We start from the raw sequence: 26,032 nt of genomic DNA, 5'->3' as shown, positions 1-26,032 counted from the left end.
CCAATTGTATTCGAAAAATAAACACCTGCCGAAATTTACAAGATTTGTCTCGATGCGGTTCTGGAGTAATATGCACGATTGGCTTATTAGTTTGGATCGTTTGGTCTGTCAAAATCAGTTTTGTTGCCCCATTACTTTTTTTTTTTAAAAAAGGTGAAATCTGCCCGCCGTCCACTCCAGCCTGGCCCGTAGTGGGCCCACCTCCCGTCTATTTATGAGAAGGTAAATTGAAAAATTGTAGTTGGGCCGTTTCGATGGCAGCGAATCACACAGTTCCGTTCTCTCTCTCTCTGAAACTCCTCCCTCCTCTTCCCTTCCCTTTTTCCGATCTCCCTTTCCGCCCTCGGCCCGCCGGAGTTCTGTCTCCGATTGCTCGCATTTCGTCATGGCTCACCTTCGGTTTTCGTCGGATCCTCGTCGAGCTGGACGCATCCCAATCACTAATCGAGATCTAGCGAGCGCGGCGATTAGCTTCATGGAGGATACGAACCCAGAAGTATCATCTTCGTGTTATTAAGTTATTGTATAATGATTACACAATATTTTTTTACTTTGTTTATGAATTGCCAATCGAAGCGAGTTCGTTAACATATTTAGGGCCACGTTAAACTACTACTTAGTTCGACTATTGTCTGAAAAATAGGTTTTTTTTTCATAGTTGATGTGTTTTCTGTGTATGCTTGATGCAATTATCGACGAATTGATCTATTTATCAGAGATTTGTAATTCAATGGAGACTGATTGATTGAATATGCATGGTTTATGGGAGGGTTTCAATGATTTATAATAAGAATATAATCAATTAGGTTTAATGAGCAGCTTTAGGGAATGATATGGAAAAATTGGTGGAGGTCACAGTTAATTTCTTGAGCTCCTTTTTTACAATTATGGTGTGGCTTTATCATGTTGCCACTGTTTGTCTTCATGTATGTGATGCCTTTTCAAATTGATGTCAGTTTTGTTTTCTCTGTGCGAATCTTGATGCATATAGTGGATTGTTGTAGTTAAGACTATGTTTTGTATCAAGCACAGTAGGATTTTATATCTATTAGGGTAATCATATATCGTTTTGCAGGCCCTGCCAAATGACGTTTTTGTGGAAGTGCTTGTGGATGACGGTTCTTCTGAGATGAATGGAAAACAACATGAAGATGGAGAGCCATTCAAGGTCAGTGCAAACTTGAGCTCTTCCATAAAGATGTTTTTTTTTTTCAATGGGTACAATAGACTTCAGTTCTTCCTTTTTCATTTGGCAGGGAATTGGAAGTGACTCTATGAACAATTCATTTGAGAACAAGCTGGTATTCAGTGCTAACAATAATGCTACTGAAAATGAGAAAATGGAACATAATGCACTTGACATGGAGAATACAGTAGTCCAAGAGGAAGATCTAACACCTAGGATAGGGATGACCTTTAGAACTAGGGAGGAAGTTTGCAATTTTAATAAAGCATATGCTACGACTGTTGGCTTTGGAGTGGCTGTACAGAAGTCATCATTTGCAACATCAGGACAATGAAGACGGGTAATAATTGCTTGCTCTAAGGTGGGTAAGGGAAAAACTGATCCTTGCTATAAAGCCAGACAATCTGCCAAAACAGATTGCCAAGCTAAGATTGTTGCAAAAGCTTCAGGGGACGGGATGCTTCATTTGGTGGAGGTTAATAATGAACACAATCATCCGGTCAATCCTTCGACAGCACGGTTTTTAAATTATTACCAGAAAATGGCTGGCTCAAGGAAACAAGAAGTTGCAGGACAGGCAAATGTGCAAGGGAGCACTCAATCTGATGGGATAGAATCTGGAGATCCTACTAAAATAGGGAGATTGAAGCTCACTAAGGGGGATGACGAGGTTGTTTATCAATTCTTTGCAAATATGCCGAATAAAGATCCAAACTTCTTTTACTTGGTTGATTTAGATGATCATGGTTGCTTGAGAAACTTGTTCTGGGCTGGTGGTAGGAGTAAGATGTCATATCAGTATTTTGGGGATGTTGTTTCCATTGATACAACCTTCTTGTCTGAAAAGTATGATTTGCCTCTTGTTTTATTCGTGGGTATGAACCATCATGGTCAGTTAGTGCTGCTGGGATGTGGTTTGATCTCTTCTGAAACTATCCAAGAGTTATACTTGGTTATGCAAAGCATTCTTAACTTGTATGCTAGATTGTTGCCCAAATGCTATTGTTACTGACTATTCTAAGGCTATTCAGGGTGCTATCCTGGATGTGTTTCCAGGTACTAGACATCATCTGTGCTTGTCCAGTATCCTAAGTGAAGTTCCAAAGCAATTGGAAGGTTTTCCTGAATTCAAGGCAATTAAGAAAGCACTAAAGAAATCAACATATGATTCCTTGAAGATTGATGATTTTGAAAAATCTTGGATGAGGATGATTGTGGATTATGGTCTTCAAAGTAATGAATGGCCTCATTATATGAAAACAGACATGTTTGGGTGCCAGCTTTCCTAAAACACACATTTTGGGCTGGAATGTCCATATACCAACTTGGTGAAACTATAGACAGTTATCTAAATGGATATGTCTATCCAAAGACTTCTCTTAAGCAATTCTTTAGTAAGTATGAGATGATATTGCAGAGCAAATACAAAAAGGAGGCAGAAGCAGATTCAGAGTCTCACAAGACTCCACTATTGATATCAAAATTTTACATGGAAGAGCAGATATCAAAAGTGTACACTTTTAATATGTTCAGGAAATTCCAGGAGGAGCTAAAAGCTACAATGTATTGTGATGTTTTGCCAATTCAGATGGATGGGCCAGTCATGAATTTTCAAGTCAAGGAGTGCTCATTCATTGAGGATGGCAAACCCACAGAAAATAAGGATCATGAGGTTCTTTTTAATGCAGATAAACTTGAGGTTCAATGCATTTGTGGTTCTTTTGAGTTCTGTGGAATTGTGTAGACATGCTTTGTCTGTATTTAAGTTTCATCAAATCTTTGAAATTCCATCTCATTATATTCTTAGTCGCTGGAAAAAAGATTACAAGCGACTATGTGCTTTTGAACGCCTGAATGACATGCAAGTTGATGATCATCCTGTAGCCCGCTATGATTATTTGACTATACGCTGCCTTGCCGAGTTAGGATTCATATCAGATGATAGGTACCAAGTTGCTTTGAAGTTACTAAAAGAGGTTGAGAAGTCTCTTTTAGATGATATTATTTGTTGAGAGAGGCAGCCCAGACTTCTATCTTTTGAAACTCAAGCCAATGGCAATGTCCAATATATGTTATTAGCTCAGATTGGAACCTCTGGCGTTAATAAGAATCTCAGTTCTTTGCATGTCAAACGACGAGGCCGTCCGAGAAAGGCAAAAGAGCTGATATGGAAACTTTAGCTCAACCCAACAAGGAACAGGTAATTTTATCTGCATCAAACAGTTGTGACCTTAACTGCTTCGATGTGCATTCTAAATGGCTACGTATTATAGACCAGGATTTTCTGAGATCATCATTGATTGGTAGTGAAAGCAATATGCTTCAATCTAGTGCAACTGCTACTTACCTTAATACACAGCGAATTGATTTGATGGACTGTAGTAATCTTATTATTCCACGCTTTTACATCCCTTGGCCTCATGATTTTTGTCTTTCTTATCTAATCTTTTGACTTTTCTAGCTGTACCACTTTTTTTTTATGGTTATTCCCTAATTGATTTGAGTGTTTTATTCTTGTTTTATGAATTGCAGGGTCAATACGACCATCAAACAATAGGAAATCAGTCAAGGATGCAGTGGATTTATCAACAAATACTACAAATACATTTCTGTTCCACAATTATTATACCTATAAAATTAGGAATTATCGTGTCTGTTGCTCATTACACTGGGGAATTATTCAACAGTATTTGGATAGACTTGTTTTCTGGATGAGATAATATATAAAAACATGCAAGTCATGTTACCTTTAGCTATTTTCATAATCATGTATCCATTGGTACCTTTGTGGAACGCTTACAAAGATTAGTTATCATTAAACACTGCACTGCTTAATAATCAACGTGTGCATATTTGTTGAGTCTCTTAGAGATTTAAAAGAGAATAGCTAATCTAATATTGTTATCAAGGATTAAGGAAGCCAAAAATTTTCATGATGCTTTTGCTTTGCTAAACTGTAAATTTAATTGAAGTCATGTCACTGAAATGCTCCACTTTATTTTTTTCCTAGGCACATTTGCTACAAGTATTTAGTCCCAATGAACTGTCCTGCATGTATAATTGACATGGGAATGGATGTAGTAGCCAAGATATTGTTGGTGGATAAGTGAAATGGAAGATCTTTTTTTTATGAACTAATCTATAAAGCTTTTATTTACTTTAATCTGCAATTTGCAGGATGACAATGTACCAAAAGTACCTTCTGGTCGAAGGACCGGGTAAATATGAAGTTACATGAGGCTTGGGTATGTTCTTGGATTTCTTTACTTTCTGATCGTAACCAACTCAATTATGTCTCGAGAGCATGATTTAAGTATTCTAAAATTTTATTTATGTGGTTTAGTAAATTATCGTATCATGTTTATTCTCTCGGTGTAATTGTCTTTCGGTTGTCTAGTAATCATGCTACATTTGGTTTATATTTCAATATTTATGTAAGAATCTTATGTTTGTAAATATAGAAAAGATAATCTTAGCAATATGGAATTTTTTCTTAACAATAATCTAATAATATTAATTAGTCTAGATAGGAACAGTTGACTCATTTAATTTAAACCCCGACCTCTCGCTATTCATTTAGCTCATGCAACTAACATATTTACTTTTGCCCACTTGCACTACTAACATCTTAATCGATTCAATTATTTTTTGGTTTCTATTATTTTAAAAAATAAAAGTTAAATAAAATAAATATTTAATACTATTTTTTTTTGCGTATATAAAGTTATTTGAGATTAATAATGTAATAAAGATTTAGTTTTAAATTTTAATAATTTTATTTTTTAAAAAATAAATTGAAAATAGAAATTTTTAATTAGTGTAATATGCACGATTGGCTTATTAGTTTGGATCGTTTGGTCTGTCAAAATCAGCTTTGTTGCTTTATTACTTAGGTTTATTCCTAGAGCACTCATATTAATATTAATATGTAGGTATTATAACATCTAAATGATATTATAATCCATATGGATAGATGTTATAGGTATTATAAGATTTATAATATTCAATTTTTTAAATCCAGTTAATAAATAAATTAAAAATAAAATAAAATTTATTCGAACACATGCATATACGCTTCAAATAAATGAAATTCGTCATCTCAACGGTTCAATACGATTAATCCACGATCATTTACGAAGAGGTTAATAAAAAACGTAGGATCCATAAATAATGAATAGATTTATAGATAACGAGGATTAATGTTAAAATAAATATGAATGTGTATTTATAAAAAAAATATTAATATACTAGACATGTAATATAGAGAAATGCTATGCTGCGTAATGAGGAATTCATGATCCGTGCGCGATACTCACGACCCACCGCTGCTGTCGCTGCCATCACCGTGCCGTCCAGCCACCGCCGACCGTTGCCTCGGGCACGATCGACGCGCCACTCATCGGCGCTCCGTCCGATGTCGGATTCCGATCGGATAGTGATCGGAATCTGACGAAATTTGATAAAACAAGGTCGGTAATGCGCATGCGTCGTTTTCTGCCAAATCGCGGTCGGTCTTTGGCCGTGATTTGGCCGAAATTCGACCGCGATTTCGTCGGAAACGATGCGCGCCACTGTCGACGACGATCGGGTCAGATTTCGATCGTATTTTCCGAGCAAATTACGTCGGATTCTTGTCATTATCCGATTGGAATCCGACACCGGTCGGAGCGCCGGCGAGTGGAGCGTCGATCGCGGTCGAGGCGACGGTCGGTGGTGGCCGGATGGTGCTACGAGGGTGCCAGCAGCAGCGATGAGTTACACACGGATTATCGTACGAGTTTATCCCGCAACATATCAAACCCGTGTAATATATATTACATGAATCTTATATTTTTTTTAAAAATAATATATATTAATGTTCATGAATACGAATATGTAGTATTCGTGGAGGCCTCGAACCGGTTCGATGCGTCCTTGCTATGCGTGGGAGCGACCGGTTCGATGGCCTTGCGATCGTAAACGAACCGGTGCGACGCTTCCTTCCGCCAGAGAGAGAGAGAGACAAGACTCAGAGGAAGTCGTAGGCTTAGCCGGAGGGCGGAACCCGACCGGCATGTCGGCGCCTGCGAAACAACGACAGGTAACTCCTCCTCGACGATCCATCCTTGTGCCACAATTTTGAATCGTTCTTCCGGCTCGAAGTTCTCAAAAGGAAACCCAAAGAGCTCAAATCGCAGAAAAACTCGACATCTGTGGCCATCGCAGGTCTCGCTGAGGGGTGCTAGCGCTAAGGAGATCTCACGGGATGCCCTTCTCGAGAAGCTTGCCCATGAAAGAGAGCTCCGCAGCTACCAGCGCCGTGCCTCGGCCGCCGCCCTCTTCATCCAGGTTTGTACCTTAATTTGTTCCCTTTTCCATCATTTTATTACATTAATTTGGTCGATGTGAATTTCTGTGGAAAATTGACCTTAATACTTGAGTGAGGAGAAGGAATGGAAAAGGTGGGGAGGTGGGGCAGGGATGATAAATGTTTCCCTTGTAAACTAAGTTCCCAAACAAGGGCTACTGTATTTTTTTCCCCCTTTCTCTCCAAATCCTCCAATCCGACCAGATACAGATTGAAAGAGCTTCTTTGGGCCGGGGTTATCTTTTCACAACTGAGTGGAAGAATTGATGTTCGAATTTGCTATGCCATTATAAACATGATTAGGATTTTATCGATCCCTCAAAATGTTAAAATAACTGTGTAGTAGACGTTCCATCAGGTCTTAAGATCCTTGATTGATTGCGAGAATTTATCCACGTTTGGTAGTTAGGTGACTGAGGTATATTTCTTTCTGGCAGGAAAGTTGAGATGCTTCTGAATGAGGAAATCCTTACTTCAATATGTACTCGAATTGAAGGAAGGCAATAGTCATTAGTTAGTTTTTTGGTGGTTACATAATTTAAAGTCAAATACAAGAGAAAAAGAGAGAAAGATATATAACAGCTTGAACTAGTCTATGAGCTAAAATTTCGATGGGCACTTAATATTTGTATTCTTCATGGACTGCATTTCAAGTCTACATGCTTGATGACTAGTTAGAATGTGCATGAACTGGGCTACAAGCTAAATGGTGTATATTTAAACCATGCATCATAATATTCAAATTTCCTCCAGGAAATCCAGATTTATGATTGGAAAAAAAGGAAAGAAACATTTTATATTGCAAGCCAGCATCTAATTTGAAAAGATTCCTTTACTAATAGAGGCTAACATAAAGCTTTCTGAAGTACCAAACATTTGTTACTTAGGATAAACTTCAAAAAATATTATGGCATTTTGTTTTGCATATAGTTTAATATTCACTCTGATTCTCTACTGTGGATGATTTTTAGTTTGCTTATGTTGAGTAACTTACATTTTATAGAACTATTCTTTCTAAGTAACTATGTGACCAACTACATCATCATTGCTGATTATGTTGACATGGACATGCCTCACTATGAGTTGTTTCAACATTCTTAATGAATATGCTTTCATGCAATTGGTATAAATTTTTAGTTGACTGCCACTATCCATTTACTACTTGACATAAAGTAATCTAACAGGTGGACTATAAAGTTTGGAAAATCTTGTAACCAAATTGAAAATTTTAAGTCTTTAAGAACCTATGAGGTATCGTATGATTGATAGTTTTGTGATGATTTATGTATATAATCTGAACTATGTATGGCATGGCTGTGATATGAATGACTTTGCTGGCTTCTTGGAGGGAGTAAAACATTCTTTGTTAACTAAACTAGTAATCTTTTTGCAACTATCATTACCATTTCCTAAACCAAATCAGAAAAAACTGACATGGTTTTTACTTTTTTTTCCCCCAGTTTAACAAAGATATGAAATAATTTAGATATGAGCCTGTACCTACATAATTTTTGTTGTACTTGACTTAGAATACAAATGAAACCTTGTGCGGCAGTCATTGTGAATGTGAGCTGCTTGGGCTGACATTATCTGCTCACCACATTCTTTCAAGTTTAGTAGCCTGAACCAATAGGTCAAAGTTCATTTGATTTATTTAGAGTAATTCTTAGTACTTGTGAACTCAACATCCATGTAACCACACAAGCAGTCCCATAGTGTAGATGTTCTTCTTCTCCAGAGAATATATTACATAGTGTGCTTCAATATTCACTGACTTATACCAGTGATAGTTGAGTCTATGTGATTTTCCTTTTTATTTATTGGTCTTACAAGTATCTTTTAACTAGGTAACAATAATTATAATTTCAAACTAAGTGAGCCTTAACAAAGTATTTTAATATGTTTTTCCCCTTGTTGCTTATTGTGCAGAGAGTATGGAGGAGGTATATTGCCATCAAAGAGGTCTCAGAACAGCTTCGAGAAGAATGGGAAGCATTAGCTGATTGTTATGAGGATCACATGAGTAGTGCATGGATTTCAAATAATTTATTAAGGCCATTTCTTTTCTTTGTTACTCACACACCAATTTTGTGGAGGTGGCAAATTAGAAATGTGAAATGTATCACAAAATGTTTTGGAATTCTCTTACAAAGTATTAGCTCAACTGGTATGCATTGTTTTCTTAGTTTTGTATTTTGAATTGGTTGCACCATTGTTTTTGACATTGAATGCTAAATTCATAGTGGTATCAGAATCATCAATTCTTTCCTGGGATTTTATTATAGTCTATGTATTTCAGTTATTTTGCTGACGTATTTTCCTTTGGCTTGTAGATACACAAAAAAACTTTTGTTTATTAACAGTGGGTACACCTCAGGAGAAATCTGCATGGCTACACCAAACACAGCGACTAGTTTCCTTGTGCTTATTTATTCTTGCCGACTGTTCTAACTCTAGTCATCAGGATGAGATGGTTACAGTTACTGCTCTGTCAATGCGGTTACTTGTTTCTTTGACTGATGTAAAAGGGTGGAAAAATTTTAGAACCAGAGATATCAACGATGCAGATCTTGCTGTGAAGAGATTAATAAGATATATGACAACAAATACTAATGGCATATATAGCTGTTTTAGGAAGTACATTTTAAGAAATGCTCCACAATCTTCATCCTGGAGGAACACAGTCTCATCATCGGAAAATAATCTTCTGATTACCGTTAGTGCCATAACATTATGTCTGCGCCCATTTCATTCGATAATGTTAAAAGACCAGGATAATGGTGGGATTGATGTGTATGAAGCATCTAAAAAGTACTGTATTTATGTAATGACAGTGCCATATCTGACTAAATACCTACCAAGTATTCTGTTACCTGCTCTTAAGCATGAGCATGTACTACTACCATGTTTCTCTATCTTATTGGTAAGACCACTACTTGCAAATCTTTTTCATGCATAGCTTTATACATAATAACTCTGTTATTTATGTTTTTATTGTTTGGACTTTCCTATCGCTTGATTTTAAAAAAGATTGTATTAAATTATGTATAATTTGGTACTATGAGTAAAATAGGACACTTTATCCTACCAGATTTTGTGGAAAATTCTGCTCCTGAGAAAGTTGATCATTTATAGGAACTCAACAAGTCAAACATTTTTCAAGTAGGTGTGCTATTTTCGTACTTCTGAGTACATGCTAGCTTCATTCTTCCCTGTGCTAACTGGCCAAGTTTATTTTAGACGGTATATTTGTGCATTCTCAATCTAGGAAGGAGAATTAGATAATTCCTACAATATGTTTCTTTTACTCTGTTTAACTTAACATCTAGCATATCTGGAACATTTACACTGTTTTTATTTATTTCATTAAAGTGATCAAAGTATGGATAGGTTCTTGCAGACTTCCGAAGATAAAATCTTTGATGAAATGCTGATGTTGGACCAGTCCGATTTTGCTACCAAGGAAATTCCTCCTTTGGGCTGGGCTCTTGCAAACATCATAAATTTGACAATTGAGGACAACAATTCTGGTTCTTCTGGCTTCTTTATCCAAGGCTTAGATTGTAAACTCTATACTCATGCTGTTAATAGAATTTTGGAGAAGTTTGTTCCCTGGCTGGAGAGTAACCAACACTCATTGAAATGGGATGCTGATGAGATGCTCCTGACCAGTGATTGTGTTCCCATATCTGCTAATTCGGATGAATGCACTGACATTATGTTCTACTTTGATCTTCTTAAACCTGTGTATCAGCAGTGGCATCTGAGGAAGCTTCTCTCCTTGGCAAAAGTTTCATATGGAGCACCAAATGGTCATCTCATAAAGCAGACCTCAGATAATCAAGGAAGTTTCAAGCTACAAGATGTCATATATTTCTATTATTATTTTCTTCGGATATTTTCCATTTTAAATCTGGCTAATGGCTCATTACCTATTCTTAATGTACTTTCTTTTACTCCGGGATTCATTGTGGAATTTTGGGAAGCATTTGAATGTGCCATTTTTGGTGGAATTGTTCACATGTCTCATGAAGTCAAACCAAACAAAGAGACCATTTTGGAGGGTCAGACAAACTCTGTTACAAGGCAAAGCCGAAGCATGAAGGAGAGTGGACATAGATGGGCTACTGTGATACAAAAGATTTCTAAAAGGTCAAATGATGAGTCAACTGCCAGTCCTAGGGACGCCCCTCAAATTCCTGTCGAAAGTGCTGAGGATAGTTATGACTTGTGGGATATTGAAGCTATGAAACATGGTGCCCAAGGCATTTCCAAGTATTTGTCATGTGCTTTGTTTCTCTTCTGTTCTACTTATGCACACTACTTGTTGGTTTTAGATGATATAGAGTTCTATGAAAAGCAGGTAATTGATACTAAATTAGTGACTAGGCTGTTTTCCCTTGGCAATTCTCTGATTTTCTACCTCTCTTTCACCTGCTATTTGTCATTTTTCTATTCCCTATTGTAGGTTCCTTTCACACTTCAGCAGCAACGAAAAATTGCGGCTTCACTTAATACATTTGTATACAATTCTTTGGTTCATTGTGGAAATAATTACAGATCCGTAATAGACATAGCAGTCAGATGCCTTAATTTGTTGTATGAAAGGGACTGCAGGCACAAGTTTTGTCCATCTTGTCTATGGTTAGCTCCTGCTAGAAAAGGTTGGATTCCAGTTGCAGCAGCTGCTAGAGCTCATGAAGCTGCATTTTCAAATCTGCAAGCTGTGGATGTTTCCACCATTCCAGCAGTGAGCTCTATTCTAACAACTGTACCACATCTGTATCCTTTTGAGGAAAGGTGTTGTCCTCTTTAGATTTCCATTGATGCCAGATGTCTACAGTAATATATTTAATTTCATTCACCAAATGTTATTTGATTCAAGTTTTCATGTTGTCAAATCCTTATTGTGTATGATCTACTTTCATTGAGCATCTCAACTAAAGCCACCATGTTATATCTTCCTTTGTAAAGGACCCTCAATCCTGATAATCTAGCTTCTTATTCAATAGTTGTTGAATCACAGTCTGTTCTTTTCTGCAGTTGTAGTTTTGTAGTCTTTAGAGTTTAAGAGATCAATTTCTCTCTAAGTTATTTGACTGTATAACATGATTCAAAGTTTTGGTGTCATGATCATTATCTGTTTCGGTATTTAGCTGGAATGATAGGGTATCAGTGCTGACTTCTATCATTACAATACAGGTCAGCACAGTTCAAATTATGCCGACCTAGTTTTGATCCAATCTCATTCGTAACAACCTAGATGGACCCTTTCCTATAGATGGGATTGTATTCATCTAGCAATGCAACAATTCTATTGCTCAACATTGTGCCAATAATTGGTTCATGTGGCAGAGTCAATGACACAACTTAACACTAATAGCCACTATAAAGAATAATACAACAACAACCAAGCCTTGTCCTAGGGATGACAATGGGTTGGGTTTGGATTGGATTTCATATCCTCCGTCTCCATCCTCATTTATTATATCCATCCCCATCCCCATCCCCATCCCCATCGGGTATTCAACTTTCATCTTCATTCTCATACCCATCGGAGGATCGGATATTCATCTCCATACATATCAGAGGATCGGATATCCACTATACTAATAATTTTCTTTATTCCATCCAACTGCCAACTGGTTTCTCATTTGATAATCAACTTTGAGTGCCAACCAACATCACAAAATTTTCAAAAATCAGCACCACTTTGAGTGTCAACCAACATCACATAATTTTCAAAAATCAACATTACAATGGTGTTGGATTTCAAAAAACAACACCGCTTATTTATATATATATATATATATATATATTATTTAATCGGGTATTCGGATCGGGTATGGGTCGGATTTTGTCCAACCCACCTTCATACCCGAATTCAAAAATTCTCATACTCAATTACCCAATTATTTAATTGGGTCCAAAAAATCCCTCCATACTCTCCTCCATTTGGGTCGGGTATCAAATCCACTATTGGGTTCGGAGGAAATTGTCATCCCTACCTTGTCCCACTAGGTGAGATCGACTATATGGATCCTTCTATGTCATTGTGCTCTATTCCCTACTATATCATCATCTATATTTAAATTAATTTTATCTTGATTTATCGTTGCTAACTAAATCTTCTTTAGTCTTCTCATCTTCGTTTAATATGCGTATTTGTCATAGTTTCAGATTGTTTGACTGAAACATTTATTGGTCGTCTAAGTATATGTTCGTACCATCTTAAACGTATCTCCCAGAGTTTTCCTTCAATGGGTGCAATTTTAACTTTGTTTCTAATATTCTCATTTCTTATCTTGTCCATCTTTGTATGTCCGCACAACCACTATAAAGAATAATAAAGAAATAATATTAAAGAAGCAACATTTTAAATGCAAAAAATTGACATAATATGAGTCATTCTGTTTTACGTAATTTGTTTTTGTCTAAAATATATTTCGAGGGTTGATTTGATTGGAAAAGTCTTTATGGAGAGGAATAATTTCTGTATTTGGCGAATGGAGGGGTAAAATATATTCCCCTCCTTTGACGAGGGCAGAGGAGGGTGGTGGGGGGCTCGTTGTATATCTTTGGGTTTGAAAAAAGGATATAACAAAGTAGCAACCTATGGATCTATCCCTTTACTTTTTATTTGTAATATATTTCAGATATCTCAATTGGGCAAATTCAACCCAATTTCATTTGTTCCTTTCGATGAATACCCCAAAACCCACTTTGGTGGTCTAAGTCTTAAGGCTTTGAAATATACTATTAAGAGGGGAGAAATGCTGTGAGGAGAAATGGCGTTCTGGTCATTTTACTCCGAGGGAGGGTCTTACAAGAATGCCGTTGTAAATATATTGATGCTATTCTCATGGACAATAGAAACAAATAAGAGAGAAGACAAAAGTTGAAGAAGAGAAGAAACATGCTGAAGCAAAGAAGTAAAGGATAAAGAGTTGTCATGTGGGTGGTTTAGTTGCAGGATACATAGGCTATGGGACTACCACCTCTTATGCAAAAACTCCTTTTTTTTTCCTTGTTCGTATCACCATAGGCAAGAAGAGATGCTATTGAGCCGATAGTCCAAATGAGGAAGCCACTGATATCTCTTCTCCAGATTCAGCAGCAATAATAAATTAATGTTTAATTGGCAGAATCTGATTTGTCCCTCTTCCACATTTGTTGAAAGAGCTTGATTTAATCAATAGCACTTCATTTGTTTGACCTCTGTTGTGGTTAATCAGAGTGGACCTTTGAGTGCACTTAATGCTTTAACAATTGGATTAATGATAGATAGTCTGGTATCTTTTAGATTGTAGATTTAGCCTCAATCAATACATATAAGCTTAATTCTCTCTCTTGATGATTGATATAGATTGGTGTGAACATCTAGTTTCCTACCTTGTCTTTCCTCAAGAATATTTCTTGTTTGTTTTATTGTCTTACAAGAATGCTTTACTGGCGACCATATAAGAACAGTAAACTAGTCATTTATTGGATTGCTGGCTATCCTATTACCTATGCCATAGACTATTTTAAAGTTAATATTAATGCCTCTTTGCAGAGTTCAAATGTTTAGGGAACTTATTAAGCTTGACAAGGTTTCCAGAAGAGTGACCGGTGAAGTATCTGAGCCAGGGTCTAGTTCAATTGGTATAATTGTGCGTCGAGATCATATAATTGAAGATGGATACAAGCAATTGAATTTTCTTGGGCCAAAGTTGAAGTCATGCATTAATGTGTCGTTTATTAGTGAAAGTGGTCTTCCTGAGGCTGGTCTTGACTATGGTGGTTTATCAAAAGAGTTTTTGACTGATTTATCCAAGGCTGCTTTTGATCCAGAGTAACTTGAATTTGATTTCTCTTTTATATATCCCCCTAGATAGGTTAGATTCTTGAAATCTGAATACCCTTTTTTGGGTTTGGAGCAGGTTCAATCTATTTTCACAGACATCAACTGCAGATAGCACTTTAATTCCTAGTATGGCTGCAAGATTGTTAGAGAATGGCATGGAGATGATTGAATTCCTTGGAAGGGTTGTTGGGAAAGCTCTTTATGAAGGCATTTTATTAGAATATACTTTTTCACTAGTATTTGTGCAGAAGCTCTTAGGACGTTATAGTTTTCTTGATGAACTCTCAACACTAGATTCTGAGTTATATAGGAATCTCATGTATGTGAAGGTAAACCTTTTTCTTGGGGATTAATATTTGAGTATTTTTACAATGTTGCTTCCACTTTAATGATTTCATTGCTAATACATCGTTTTGAACTTGCTTCAACACATTTTTTGATGATCAACTATGGCCATTTTTGTAATAAATGTTTTCATGTCATTGCAAAAAATCCTAAGTGTGATAATGCTATTTAATCATACTGCTAAGTATGATTTGAAATTTTGTACCATATCAGGTGAAATAGTTGAAATGTATTATTTCGATAAATTACCGAAACTTGATACTATTCAACACTAATAATGTCTCCTATGTCATGACAATAATATTGATGAGTATCGTTTCATGCCAATGTTTGGCACTCATTGGCATCCTAAAACACATGTCTAGATGAATTGAAATAATTTTGTTATTTTTTTGTAGCTTATATCCATATAAGATAATGTGAAAATGGTACCATTTTTGATGGAAAACAAAGTTTGAACTTAAGAATATAGTTGTTTTGGCTTCTTGTTTTTCTTCATCTCCTTCCTCTTTCCATCTCTAATTTTTCAGTAAAGGAACATAAAATGTCTCCTGTGAGGCCATAAAAGTTGTCTTGCTGATATTTATTGGCAGAAAACTATTATACTATCTCAACTAGATACAAGTGTCACTTTTCTTTGACCATGATATACCCTTGCAGATAGAGTGCTATCCTCCAACTGCTGGCGTATCTCTTATGGTCGCTTCAGCAAACAGAACTATGGTCTGCTGGGTCTTGCTTTGCCAGGTCAATTCTGAAGGTTAAGGGTCAGTTTCCTTCAAAGGATGGGAAACTGAGAAAATAAATGGATGAAAATAAAAGTAAGATTATTCCTTTATTTACATCCACTCATTTTCTCACTTTTCCAACCTCCACTTTTTCATCCTTTTGAGGAAACGGACTGGTGTGATAGTCTAACTAGGACAGTTTGGCATCCAAAGTTTTCATGAAGTTGAGTTCCAAAAGGTGGCTACTTCCTCTCTTAGTCAGAACCTGATACTAGCTTGACCAGTGTCTTCCATTTCTATGCAGTCCTTAGTATGTATTGGAATATTACCAACTACCAACCACCAGAAAATAACAATGGAAATAGAGTACCTTATTGAGTGATAACAGAATTCTCCTTTGCCAGTGGTTGGCCAGATCAGTAACCACTACTTGGTAAATATTAATGCTTAACCATTATCTGGAACCATGATTTTCTGAGTGGAATAGTACATTTGTTTTTGTTAGCCTAAAATTGAAATTTTTTTGCTTTAGGCACTAGGATCCAGCTAATTATTTCTGCATTATGAATTGCTGACATAATATTCCTTTCATACTTGACTTCTTATCACCATTTTATTGAAGTTTAACTCACATATCCAACAGCATTATGAGGGTGATGTCACCGATCTATCTTTAGATTTCACTGTTACTGAAGAGATATGTGGGAAAAGGATTGTTACAGAGCTTAAACCTGGTGGTAGGAATATCTCGGTAAGAAATGAGAACAAGTTACAGTATGTCCATGCAATGGCTGACTACAAACTGAATCGCCAAGTATGTTCATGGGCTACACTATAAAAATTGCTATTCTGGGTTCGTTTGTGCGTATGCTTATCTTCACTAAATGTGTGGTGCAGATACTTCCATTTTCTAATGCATTTTATAGAGGCTTGATTGATCTGATCTCCCCATCTTGGTTACAGTTATTTAATGCGAACGAATTTAACCAGGTATTCTGCTTACTTGGAGATCTTTCCTATCTTACAAATTGACCTTCTTTACCTTGGGAGTTCGGGAGCTAGAGATTTTAGTGTTTATATTTGTATTTTGAAAAGTTCGATTACTTGTACCTGTGACAAAACAAAAAATTAATATATGATTGCCTAGAAGAATATCACATTGTACTTTATTATATTATTTAACAAACATTTGGCTTATGAATCACATCAGATACTGATCCAATCTAGTTTCAGAGATCATATTAAAGTTGAATTCTCATCTTGAACCTGGGGAATATAATGGTTTTCACGGTGTGAAATATTTCCTTTTCTAATTGGAAACCACATTATCTAAAATGGTCTCTTCTTGTAGTGTGAACCTACTGCAAGGTGTAAGCCCATCCATATAACTTACAAGAGCATTCTGTTTTCATAATGTTGTATCAGTCTTTATTACACCTTAAGTATCTGATGCTGACCCCTCATAATAGAGTTTTGCATTTTACACTCGAGCTATAATTAATTCTCACAGATTTTACATGCTTAACTTATTCTCTTGTTGTATTGTTTTGATACTTATTTGTTATTAATGTCCTAAAAATCATACAGAAGTGGTAAAAAATGATTCATTATTCATTTCACTTTATCTGTTGCTACACTAATATAAGTTGTTGAAAGAAATCAAATTGCATTTGCACAAGAAATTTTCACTTGTTTAACGAATCTGCATGTAGTCTGGTCATTTGATATATAATTACCTTGTGCAGCTGCTTTCAGGTGGTAAAAATGACTTTGATGTCGATGATCTTCGAAGCAATACAAAGTACTCTGGTGGTTATTCAGAAACAAGCAGAACTGTTAAGCTCTTCTGGGAGGTACTCGCCTATTTGAATTCATGAACCACGCCTCACATTTTTTCTCCTTCTATAACATATATAGTTTTTTTTAACAATCTAATAGAGGTGTGCATTTGTTTTGTGCTGGACCTAATCAATCTAAACAGACATCCTTTTTATTTTTTACTTTTCTATTTATATACTTTTCTGCAAACTGATCTCCAATCATATTGAAACTTTTCTAAACCAAACAGAAATTTATCTATTTGGTTGGTTTTGGTTCTTGTTTGATAAATAGGATTAGAGATCACTTATCTATTCTATTCGGTTGGGTTTCGTTCTTGTTTATTAACTAAATTTAACTTTTAATTTTGTTTTTGGGAAGAAAAGAGAATAAATAGAATTAAAATTTTGGATTTGTTTGATTTGAAATTTATGGTGGATACCCTTATTTTCAGTGTTATTTTGAGAGATTTAGTAACATTGTTATAAAATAAGATGATTAGGGAATAGTTCTTTGTCCATAGGCCCTCTTTTATAAATAGATGGTATCATATCAATGGCGAATTGAGAAAATGTTTGAGGTGGACTGGAAGTTGGACAAACATTATCAAAACTAGTCGACATCGACTAACAGATTAAGAAATAATCTCCTTCCTTTAACATCCCTCTCAAATTAGAGATGGTGGGAATATGCTTTAATTGCATTAAATATAGATGCAGATTTCTAGGCACCATACATTTCCAAATTGGCAATCCTGGAACAGAAAGCCTGACGTATAATCTGCACAAATTTCAGGATGATAGATATCTGTAACATGCTCATGAATTTTCAATTATCATCGAACTCTGGATTAGACAAATATATGGTTTACAGATGAATTGTGCATCTTACGGAATGACAAGATAACTAATAAAGAGATCATCAGATGATGCACGTGGTTGATATTGACCAATACTTTAATTACAGAGGGAGTAATGATGATAGGAGCAAACTGTTGTTGTCATTGTCGAGGAGAGGAGTCTCTAGGGTTGCAACGCTAGTGGAATGGAGGAAGTGATGGGACAATTTATGGTGAGAGTGACCTCAAACTCGGTGCAAGTAAAAGTGGTTATGCAAAAGAAAAGGTTAGTGAGGGATTTGGAAGAAGATTGAGAGGGAGGTTGGAATGGTGCCGAAAGAGAGGGGAGGTCATGTCGGCAACCTTCCCTTGACACTAGATGAAGATTAAATGAGGATCGGTAGTGTCTCTAAGATTATGTTAAGTAAGATGATTGAGGAATAATTGTTCATTCAATATGTTGTGATATAATATATAAGGGGAACCTTGATGCGATCGGTAAAGTTGTCGCTGTGTGATTTTGTGGTCACGGGTTCAAGTCGTGAAAACAACCTCTTACAATGTAGGGTAAGATTGTGTATAATGGACCCCCAGGATTTCGCATGGGCATGAGCTTCGTGCACTGGGTTGCCCATAATATATAAGTTCTCTTATATAAACATGGTAATTTATTAATTATGGTAGTTAATAATTAATATAAACGGATGATATGATATAATGCCGAAAAATATGAGGTAGGTTGTGAGATAAATTAGGAGGGAACTAGATCTACTCATGTAGGAGTTTGATAGGAGGATCAGAACAAGTTGGATAGGAGATTAAACAAATTTCTCCTTCCTTTAACAATTATATTGCCATCAATGCTTGTAACTTACATGATATCATAAATCATATACTTCAACATCATCATGGTCGGATGAGAAAAACTAGTAAGGGGATGATAATGCTGTTGAACTAGTGAAAGATATTGGATTCCAAGAATTAATTTGTCCCAAGCAAATTCTGTTGTGATGTTGATCTAACATCTCATTATAATTTGTTTCCTTTTGCAATGTTTACCTAAGTTTTCTTATTGATTTGTTTGGTTCTGATAGTAGAAAATGCAACAACATGGATCAACATTTTATCTGACTCCCAATGAATTTTCAGCAGCTCTATGATGGAATGGTGTTTAGATCAAGTTTTTGGTATGTTAAACTGGGCTAAGTTTGAGAGCTGGGTGATGACTGGTGCTTCTACATGTGCTTTCTCTTTACAGCCATCATGGGTCCTTATATCTTTGTTTAGTGTAAAATGATTGCCTCCTAGTCCCGGTCAAGGAAGCTGATCTCAAGTAGTTAAAAAGAAAATTGTTCCTGAGAAGGAAGGAAAACTTGGTTCAAGTGAGAATAAAATTTGGACTAGAGAACATAATACTAGGCTATTTTTTATATATATTTTGTTTTGACTTGCAAAGGGAATCCAAATTCATCTTCAACCATTACCCTTACCACTGGGACAGAAGTGCTGAGGGCTGTGAAGTCCTAATTTCCAATGCTAATAATCGCTCACACCTTTACTGCTTCACATATCTAACTTGATATGGCATATTCTGTTAGCCAGTTCAATGATTAGTTTTGTTTCAACAGGTAGAATCTCTTCCATTGGATTACCTTATTTAACATGCTTGCTAATCAAATCTCCAAATTTACAGGTTGTGAAAGGATTCAAATCAGCTGAGAGATGTATGTTACTGAAGTTTGTGACAAGCTGTTCTCGTGCTCCATTACTTGGATTCAAACACCTACAGCCTGCCTTTACAATTCACAAGGTATTATGAATTGGGCCTCTGCATTTAATCTCTTACAACTGTCTATTTGCCATCTCTATCATGAAATGCCACTTTTGCCTCTCATACTTTTACTGGGCATCTCTAGGTAAAAAGATATCTTATTTTGTCTTGCCAAATTTCCAATATCCTTTTAGTTTGTGCCTCAACCTTAATGTGGTTGCCGATGGGGCATTAAAGTGATGGTCAAATGATGCTATCGTTCTTTTTTAGCAAAGTGATTTTTTCTTAAAATAAGCACATATAAGAAAATATAAAAATAATTGATTATTACTGAATTATCAAATTATTAGAACTACTAAAAATAGATAGATAAAAATTCCCTTAAATTATAATTTTAGTTAAACCATGTCATAACTTAAAAATAGTTTTTTTTTTTTACAAATAGTCACTAAGTTAATTAAAATTTTACTTAAAATACAATGTTAGTTTTATATCATAATAGTTTTTAAATGTTTATTTTAAACCATTAAGGGTCGGTTTTCTTGGATCAATAAGTAGGAGAAAGGAAGAGGAGGTAACTATTCACATATTACATTAGTCATGTGCAATGTTTTGACCGATTCCCTCAAGCCTAGAGTTTGTCATTCCATTAATGTGGTTGTTACAATAGGGTACATGTCATTGATCCTTAGTTGTTAATGGAATTAGGTATAGGGGATAAGCGAAGATGAAATTCCAAAGTTTAGCAGACAATTTGCAAAAGCAAAGAAATAGTAAGAGCTTTACATATTGAATTTATTATTGAACAAGATAAGCTTAGATGTAACAAAAGTAATAGCTTTGTACTGTGCTTTTATACTTGACCTAGCCAAAACAATTTTATTCTCGCTCTTCAAATATTAAGTTATCTTCAAGAAGTGCACAATATCGATGTAAACTGTGAAGAGTTTGCCCAATCTGCATTGATATACCTATAGTTTGTAAATGGCCATCATCATGGTCTAAAAGGTCCTTCTTAGAGCATTTTTGAAATGTCATAGAATTCTTGAGGATGCTTCTCTATGATCATGATATGAAGCTTCAAGAATTCACCAATCAGACATACAATAAATAAAATATTAAGCCTAGTGAAGGTGAGGCTGTTTAGCATCTAACTGTTCTCTTATATTTCTTTGGACCTGATAATAACTCTTTTTATCCTGATATCAGTATATAACATTTGAATCTATGGGAATATCAACTAGCTTTACTCTTCACATACCATCCTCCTTGAGCAAATCAAGTATATACTTCCTTTAAGACATTGAGAAACATAGATCTTTCCCCCTAATTGAACAATCTTTTTGTTATGAAAGTGTGGCAGGTTGCCAAGATCGTTGAAGTTGACGGTGAAGGTATGCTTTTGGTGCTGTGATTCTTGGAGAATCATCACTAGCAATGATGATATCATCCAAATCGATAATAAAAAGGACATGTGCCCTAGTGTGATAGGTATAATAAAATATTGAGATTGATACTTTTAAACATCCCAAACTGAAGAACAAAGCTGAGTTTACTTGCCCTAAGATATTGTTTCAACCCATAGAGTCATTTCTTCAGATTACACACCAAAGCCATCTCTCCTGAGTAACAAACTGAGATGTGTGTTGGATATATAATCCTCATATAGATCAGTGTGAAGGAAAACATTTTTAATGTCTAGTTAATGTAATGACCACTAGGATATAGTTGTCAATGTAAGAAAAAGGCAAACCGAAGTAATCTTAGTCATCATAGACAATGTATTGGGAGGTTTGAAATTGAATACCCACTTACAACCAACTGTGGATTCGCCAAAGAGGAACTGGCGCTCAAGTACCATTAGATTGAAAAGATGTCATCTTATCAGTCATAGCCTAATGTTATCTTGGATCAAATAGAGTGTCTAAAAACTACCTTAGGGATAGAATATGAAGCTAAAGAAGAAATGAAGAAAAAATAGACAAGTGAGGGATAAGGATATGAGATATATCTATTAAGAGGATGTGAAGTAGTGCACTTGTGGGGTACCTTCAAAAAGCAATGTTGAGGTCAAAATCAAAAGAAGCTAGATTCAGAACTAGTGATGTTGCCAGAAAAGTAGCAGTAACAAGCTCAGCCCGCCCTTAATGTTGCTGGGGTTGGTGTTTAAATAATTAAAGAGGAAGATGGTGGTGCAGAAATTCCAGTACGAACAGGAAGATCCTCTACGACAGACTCAAGCGTAGATGGTGTGGTTGAGAATAAGGGAGTAAACATAATTGTATAAAAAAAGGCAAGTGGAACCTCTGGAGAATGACATTGTACCTCTTCTGCATGTGAGAGCAACCAAGAAAGACAGACTTGACAATTTTGAGGGAGAATTTATCTTTTTCTGGAGACAAGAGAATCAAAACAAGTACACCTAAACACATAAGGTGGAAGTAAGTACAGAATATCACAAGGGAAAAGAATTGCAAGGAATTTTGGCTGAAGAATTGAAGAAATTATGTGATTTATAAGGTAGCATGCAGTGAATACCATATTATCCTAAAATTTAAGAGGAATTCCCATATGAAGTTATAGTGCAGGCTATCACAACCATTTATTTTTTTCTCCGAGCAGCACTATTTTTTCTCAAGTAATAGTGTTGCTCAGAGGAACATGAGTGCAAATGAATGACAACGTTAGTTAACTGATATAATCATTGGGACATGTTCCATAGCAATCACCTTCAGTTCCTGAATCCTGAATGGAAATAGAATTGGCAGTAAAGATCATTGAGCAGTTTAGTGATTTAGTTTTACACTCAGATAGTAATCACATATAGTAAATTGAAAAATTGTCTGTAGACTATAGAGAACAAAAAAAGTGATAAAGATGTAGGAGTTTTCCGACCAACACCCTTACACATCAAAGTGACCTATCTGTTAGAGTGACATGAATAGGATGAGCTGTGGGTTTGCACAGGGAGAATACTAGATATGCTTAGTCTCTGAAATTTGGAATCTGTGTTCATCTAGTATTCACTTTGTGCAAGCAGTAGAATTACCTATATGAAACCAATAATGACACAGACTGAATATATTTTGAGAGACTTGCCATTTGAAAAAATGTTGATGCACTGCTGTTGATACTTAATGATCTAGCAGTGAAGGGCTTGCTATTGAGAATACCATCATGAAGAATTACCTTAGATGAACCCATACCAGTGCAAGTGATAATCTCCACAAATTGACAATCAACACTAGTGGACTGATGGAAGATGTCTTCTGACATAGAATCCTGATGGGAATTTTAATCAGAAATATGATGAAGAAATCTGCTTAAGAAACTAGGAGACAAGAAGAACCATGAAGATCACTAGCAGCAGCAGCCCAAGGAACCAAAAAAAAAAAAAATGCTGGACAACTGCTGGGAATCAAGTAGAAATATCTGGAATTGCCAGCAAACACTGAATCTGAAAGAAAGCTGGGTCGAGCAGTTGCTGGTGCCTGGAGATCTACTGGAAACACCATATTCTCTTTTCTTTCTTTTTATGGAAAATGGGAAACACCAGATAATCTGAATTCTGCACTGGAAACACCAGGAGATGAATTGTGTGCTGAAGAATCAGGCGCTAGAAGCATTGAGATGAAAAAAACTAGGGAAACACTGAGATGAGAAGAATTGATTGCTCAAATAAACTCAGGACCCTGTAGGCCACCATGCCGACAACTCCAGAATGAACACCTCAAGCCCTAGGAGAAATCACTGGCATGATCTGCTGGCGTGGGGAAATAATGATGAAGAAGTGGCCCAATCTTCCAGTGCCAATAGGGTGAAAGTCAGAGATATTGTGGAAGCTCATGAGGTTAAAAGGCGTAAGAGAAGGTTAGAGAGAATGGAAGGGAATCTGGAGCTCTAATACCATGATGAAATTGAACTGGGGAAATTATTAGGTTTTTTCCTAGGTTGTCCCTTCTATCATGATGTAAATTACTATTGTTCATTTTACATTTAGTCCCCTTAGGTTGGTAAATTTACAATCAAGCGGTATATACAATTTAATCCTCAACAGACTTAAAATTAGATGGAGCGGGAAAGTTCATGTAGTTGATGCCAAATAAGAGGACAGCTGTAGATTGATGATGGTAATGATTTGAGCCTTTACTTCTTGGGTCTCTTCTTTGGCTGAAATGATAAACTTGCAGTTATAGCTTAAATTTGTGGTTAAGGGAGCCAATAAAATGGGAAAAGTTTGTGCTTGATCCTTTCAGCAATAATCTAAGCAGATTAATATATGTGCAAAAATATATATATTCTAACAACTATGCCAATGATGTGATTGATGGTTACTACATGGAAGTTAAATATAATAGTTCCACTGGACAATTTTTGAAGTCATAGTAATTAATATCATTTCCCCAAATGTGTTCATTACTTTATTCTAGCTTGTTTTGAATTTATTTGTGGAGGTTGCCTGTGATATACCTCTATGGGCTACACTAGGCGGACAAGATGTAGAACGACTTCCCTCCGCTTCCACCTGCTACAATACATTGAAGGTAAGACTTATCTTCGATAAATTCCTATTTAATGATAACTCCTGGCTAAATGATAATTGGAGTATTAATGTGATTGTGGCAGCTTCCGACATATAAACGATCAAGTACTTTAAGGAACAAGCTACTTTATGCCATCAGTTCAAACACCGGATTCGAACTTTCTTGAGTGTACATTTTCCATATTCTGTTACTTCTGTATAATTCTCCAACACCTATTCTGCGTGTGAAATATGTACATAGCAATATTGTATTCTGATAAGGTATAGTGATCAATTTGACCACAGCTGCTGTAATCCAATTTATCGATAAACTCGTCAGCATGCATATTGTAGATAACAGTTTCATTTCTTGTGCTAATGGCCAGTTTTTCATTCACCATACAATATTGATGGAACCTGGATGTTATACTTGGGACGAACCACATCAGCAGGTATGTTTTACCTAGGTTTGTTCTTGTTTTGAGATTGATAGTATTGAAGCCCTTGGAATCATGCTGACATTTTAAGAAACCAGTAGTAGAATTTCTCTAAATAAATAGGTGTTTGAATTCATCGTCTCCAATCACTCTATTTATTTACCCACAAGTTGTGCAGAGTATATTAGAAATTAATTAATATAATTTATCATATTGTGTGAAGATCCATCTAGTATGGTAGTTCCACTCGTATCTTTGGATTATGATGTTTAATATCATTAGTCTTATTATTGTGTCTATATACATTATATAGACTAAGAGAAATTGTTTTCTTCTCAAAATAAACTATTGGAATTACATCCCTTGTTGTAATATATTTTTAAAAAATCATCAGAATATTAAAATCCATCTCCATCACCATTCTTTTCGCAGATCTGTCCTCTTCTGTCCCGTCCCTTCCCTTCTTGGCGGCTTCCATACCCGTTAGCTTTCTTTGAAAACATCAAATTGACTGATGTGATATGATAATTATTTTATATATATATATAATTCTGAGATGGGCAATTCTACTTCATATTTCATATATTAAATAAATTTTAAAAAGTAAGATGTGTATGTATATACTATATGGATTTTGAATTGTCTTACTATTGATATATGATGAAATTTTCACATTTCAACAACTCTGTTTTGTTGTAATCAACGATGAAACTTTTACACTTATGACTATAGTAAGAATTGCAGACGATCATCGTATATCAAAATAAAAATTGATTAAAATTAGTCTCTTTAATTTATGTGATCAAGATTACATTCATTTCGTTTTCCCACCTCCACCACAATTAATACCATCAATTATTGGTTTTAAAACCGGAGGAAGTTGTTTATCATCTCTACCACATGCAATATTAATATCAATTATTGACGGCTTTGCAGCATGGAAAATGAAGTTTTCCTCTGTAATAGTCATGGACTAGATTAAATTAAAGCTCTTGTATATTCAAGCGTTTTATCTATAATGAGATATCTCACCTTCCTTAAGGAATTGATTGCATGAAAATTAAGATATATAGAATTCCTTATCTACTTGGCCTTCCTTCGCAACAACAATTCTAATGAACTCTAGTAGCCAACAATGTGAAATTGCAACCATGTGCTCATGTTTTGGCCATGGTATGTAAACTCATCCGTCAT

At 35.6% G+C, this 26,032-nt stretch overlaps 1 protein-coding gene and 1 pseudogene across 1 annotated transcript; both read left to right on the top strand.

Moving 5' to 3' along the window:
- The first annotated feature begins 385 nt into the window (after nucleotides 1-385).
- Nucleotides 386-4,408, top strand: LOC141829741 (protein FAR1-RELATED SEQUENCE 6-like; annotated as a pseudogene).
- A 1,659-nt stretch (nucleotides 4,409-6,067) lies between these two features.
- LOC141830040 (E3 ubiquitin-protein ligase UPL7) lies at nucleotides 6,068-24,734 on the top strand. The gene is made up of 14 exons (XM_074717523.1): nucleotides 6,068-6,266; nucleotides 6,392-6,514; nucleotides 8,463-8,700; nucleotides 8,867-9,456; nucleotides 9,934-10,896; nucleotides 11,002-11,333; nucleotides 14,089-14,367; nucleotides 14,456-14,708; nucleotides 16,096-16,266; nucleotides 16,350-16,442; nucleotides 17,198-17,305; nucleotides 19,802-19,918; nucleotides 24,334-24,423; nucleotides 24,506-24,734. The coding sequence occupies exons 1-14, from the start codon at nucleotides 6,093-6,095 to the stop codon at nucleotides 24,587-24,589; spliced, it is 3,615 nt and encodes a 1,204-aa protein (XP_074573624.1). The 5' UTR covers nucleotides 6,068-6,092; the 3' UTR covers nucleotides 24,590-24,734.
- The last annotated feature ends 1,298 nt before the right edge of the window (nucleotides 24,735-26,032 follow it).

Source organism: Curcuma longa, chromosome 5 (assembly GCF_044706935.1).
Source record: "Curcuma longa cultivar G26 ecotype Majalengka, Jawa Barat chromosome 5, ITB_CL_G26_1.1, whole genome shotgun sequence".
Lineage (NCBI taxonomy): Eukaryota > Viridiplantae > Streptophyta > Magnoliopsida > Zingiberales > Zingiberaceae > Curcuma > Curcuma longa.
This window is presented reverse-complemented; position numbering and strand designations above follow the sequence as displayed.

Coding starts and splice junctions, on each gene's coding strand:
- LOC141830040 (XM_074717523.1), top strand. CDS start 6,093: ATGCGTCCTTGCTATGCGTGGGAGCGACCGGTTCGATGGCCTTGCGAT. Junction 11,334..14,088: donor CTGTATCCTTTTGAGGAAAG/GTGTTGTCCTCT, acceptor GCCTCTTTGCAG/AGTTCAAATGTTTAGGGAAC. Junction 19,919..24,333: donor CTGCCTTTACAATTCACAAG/GTATTATGAATT, acceptor TTATTTGTGGAG/GTTGCCTGTGATATACCTCT.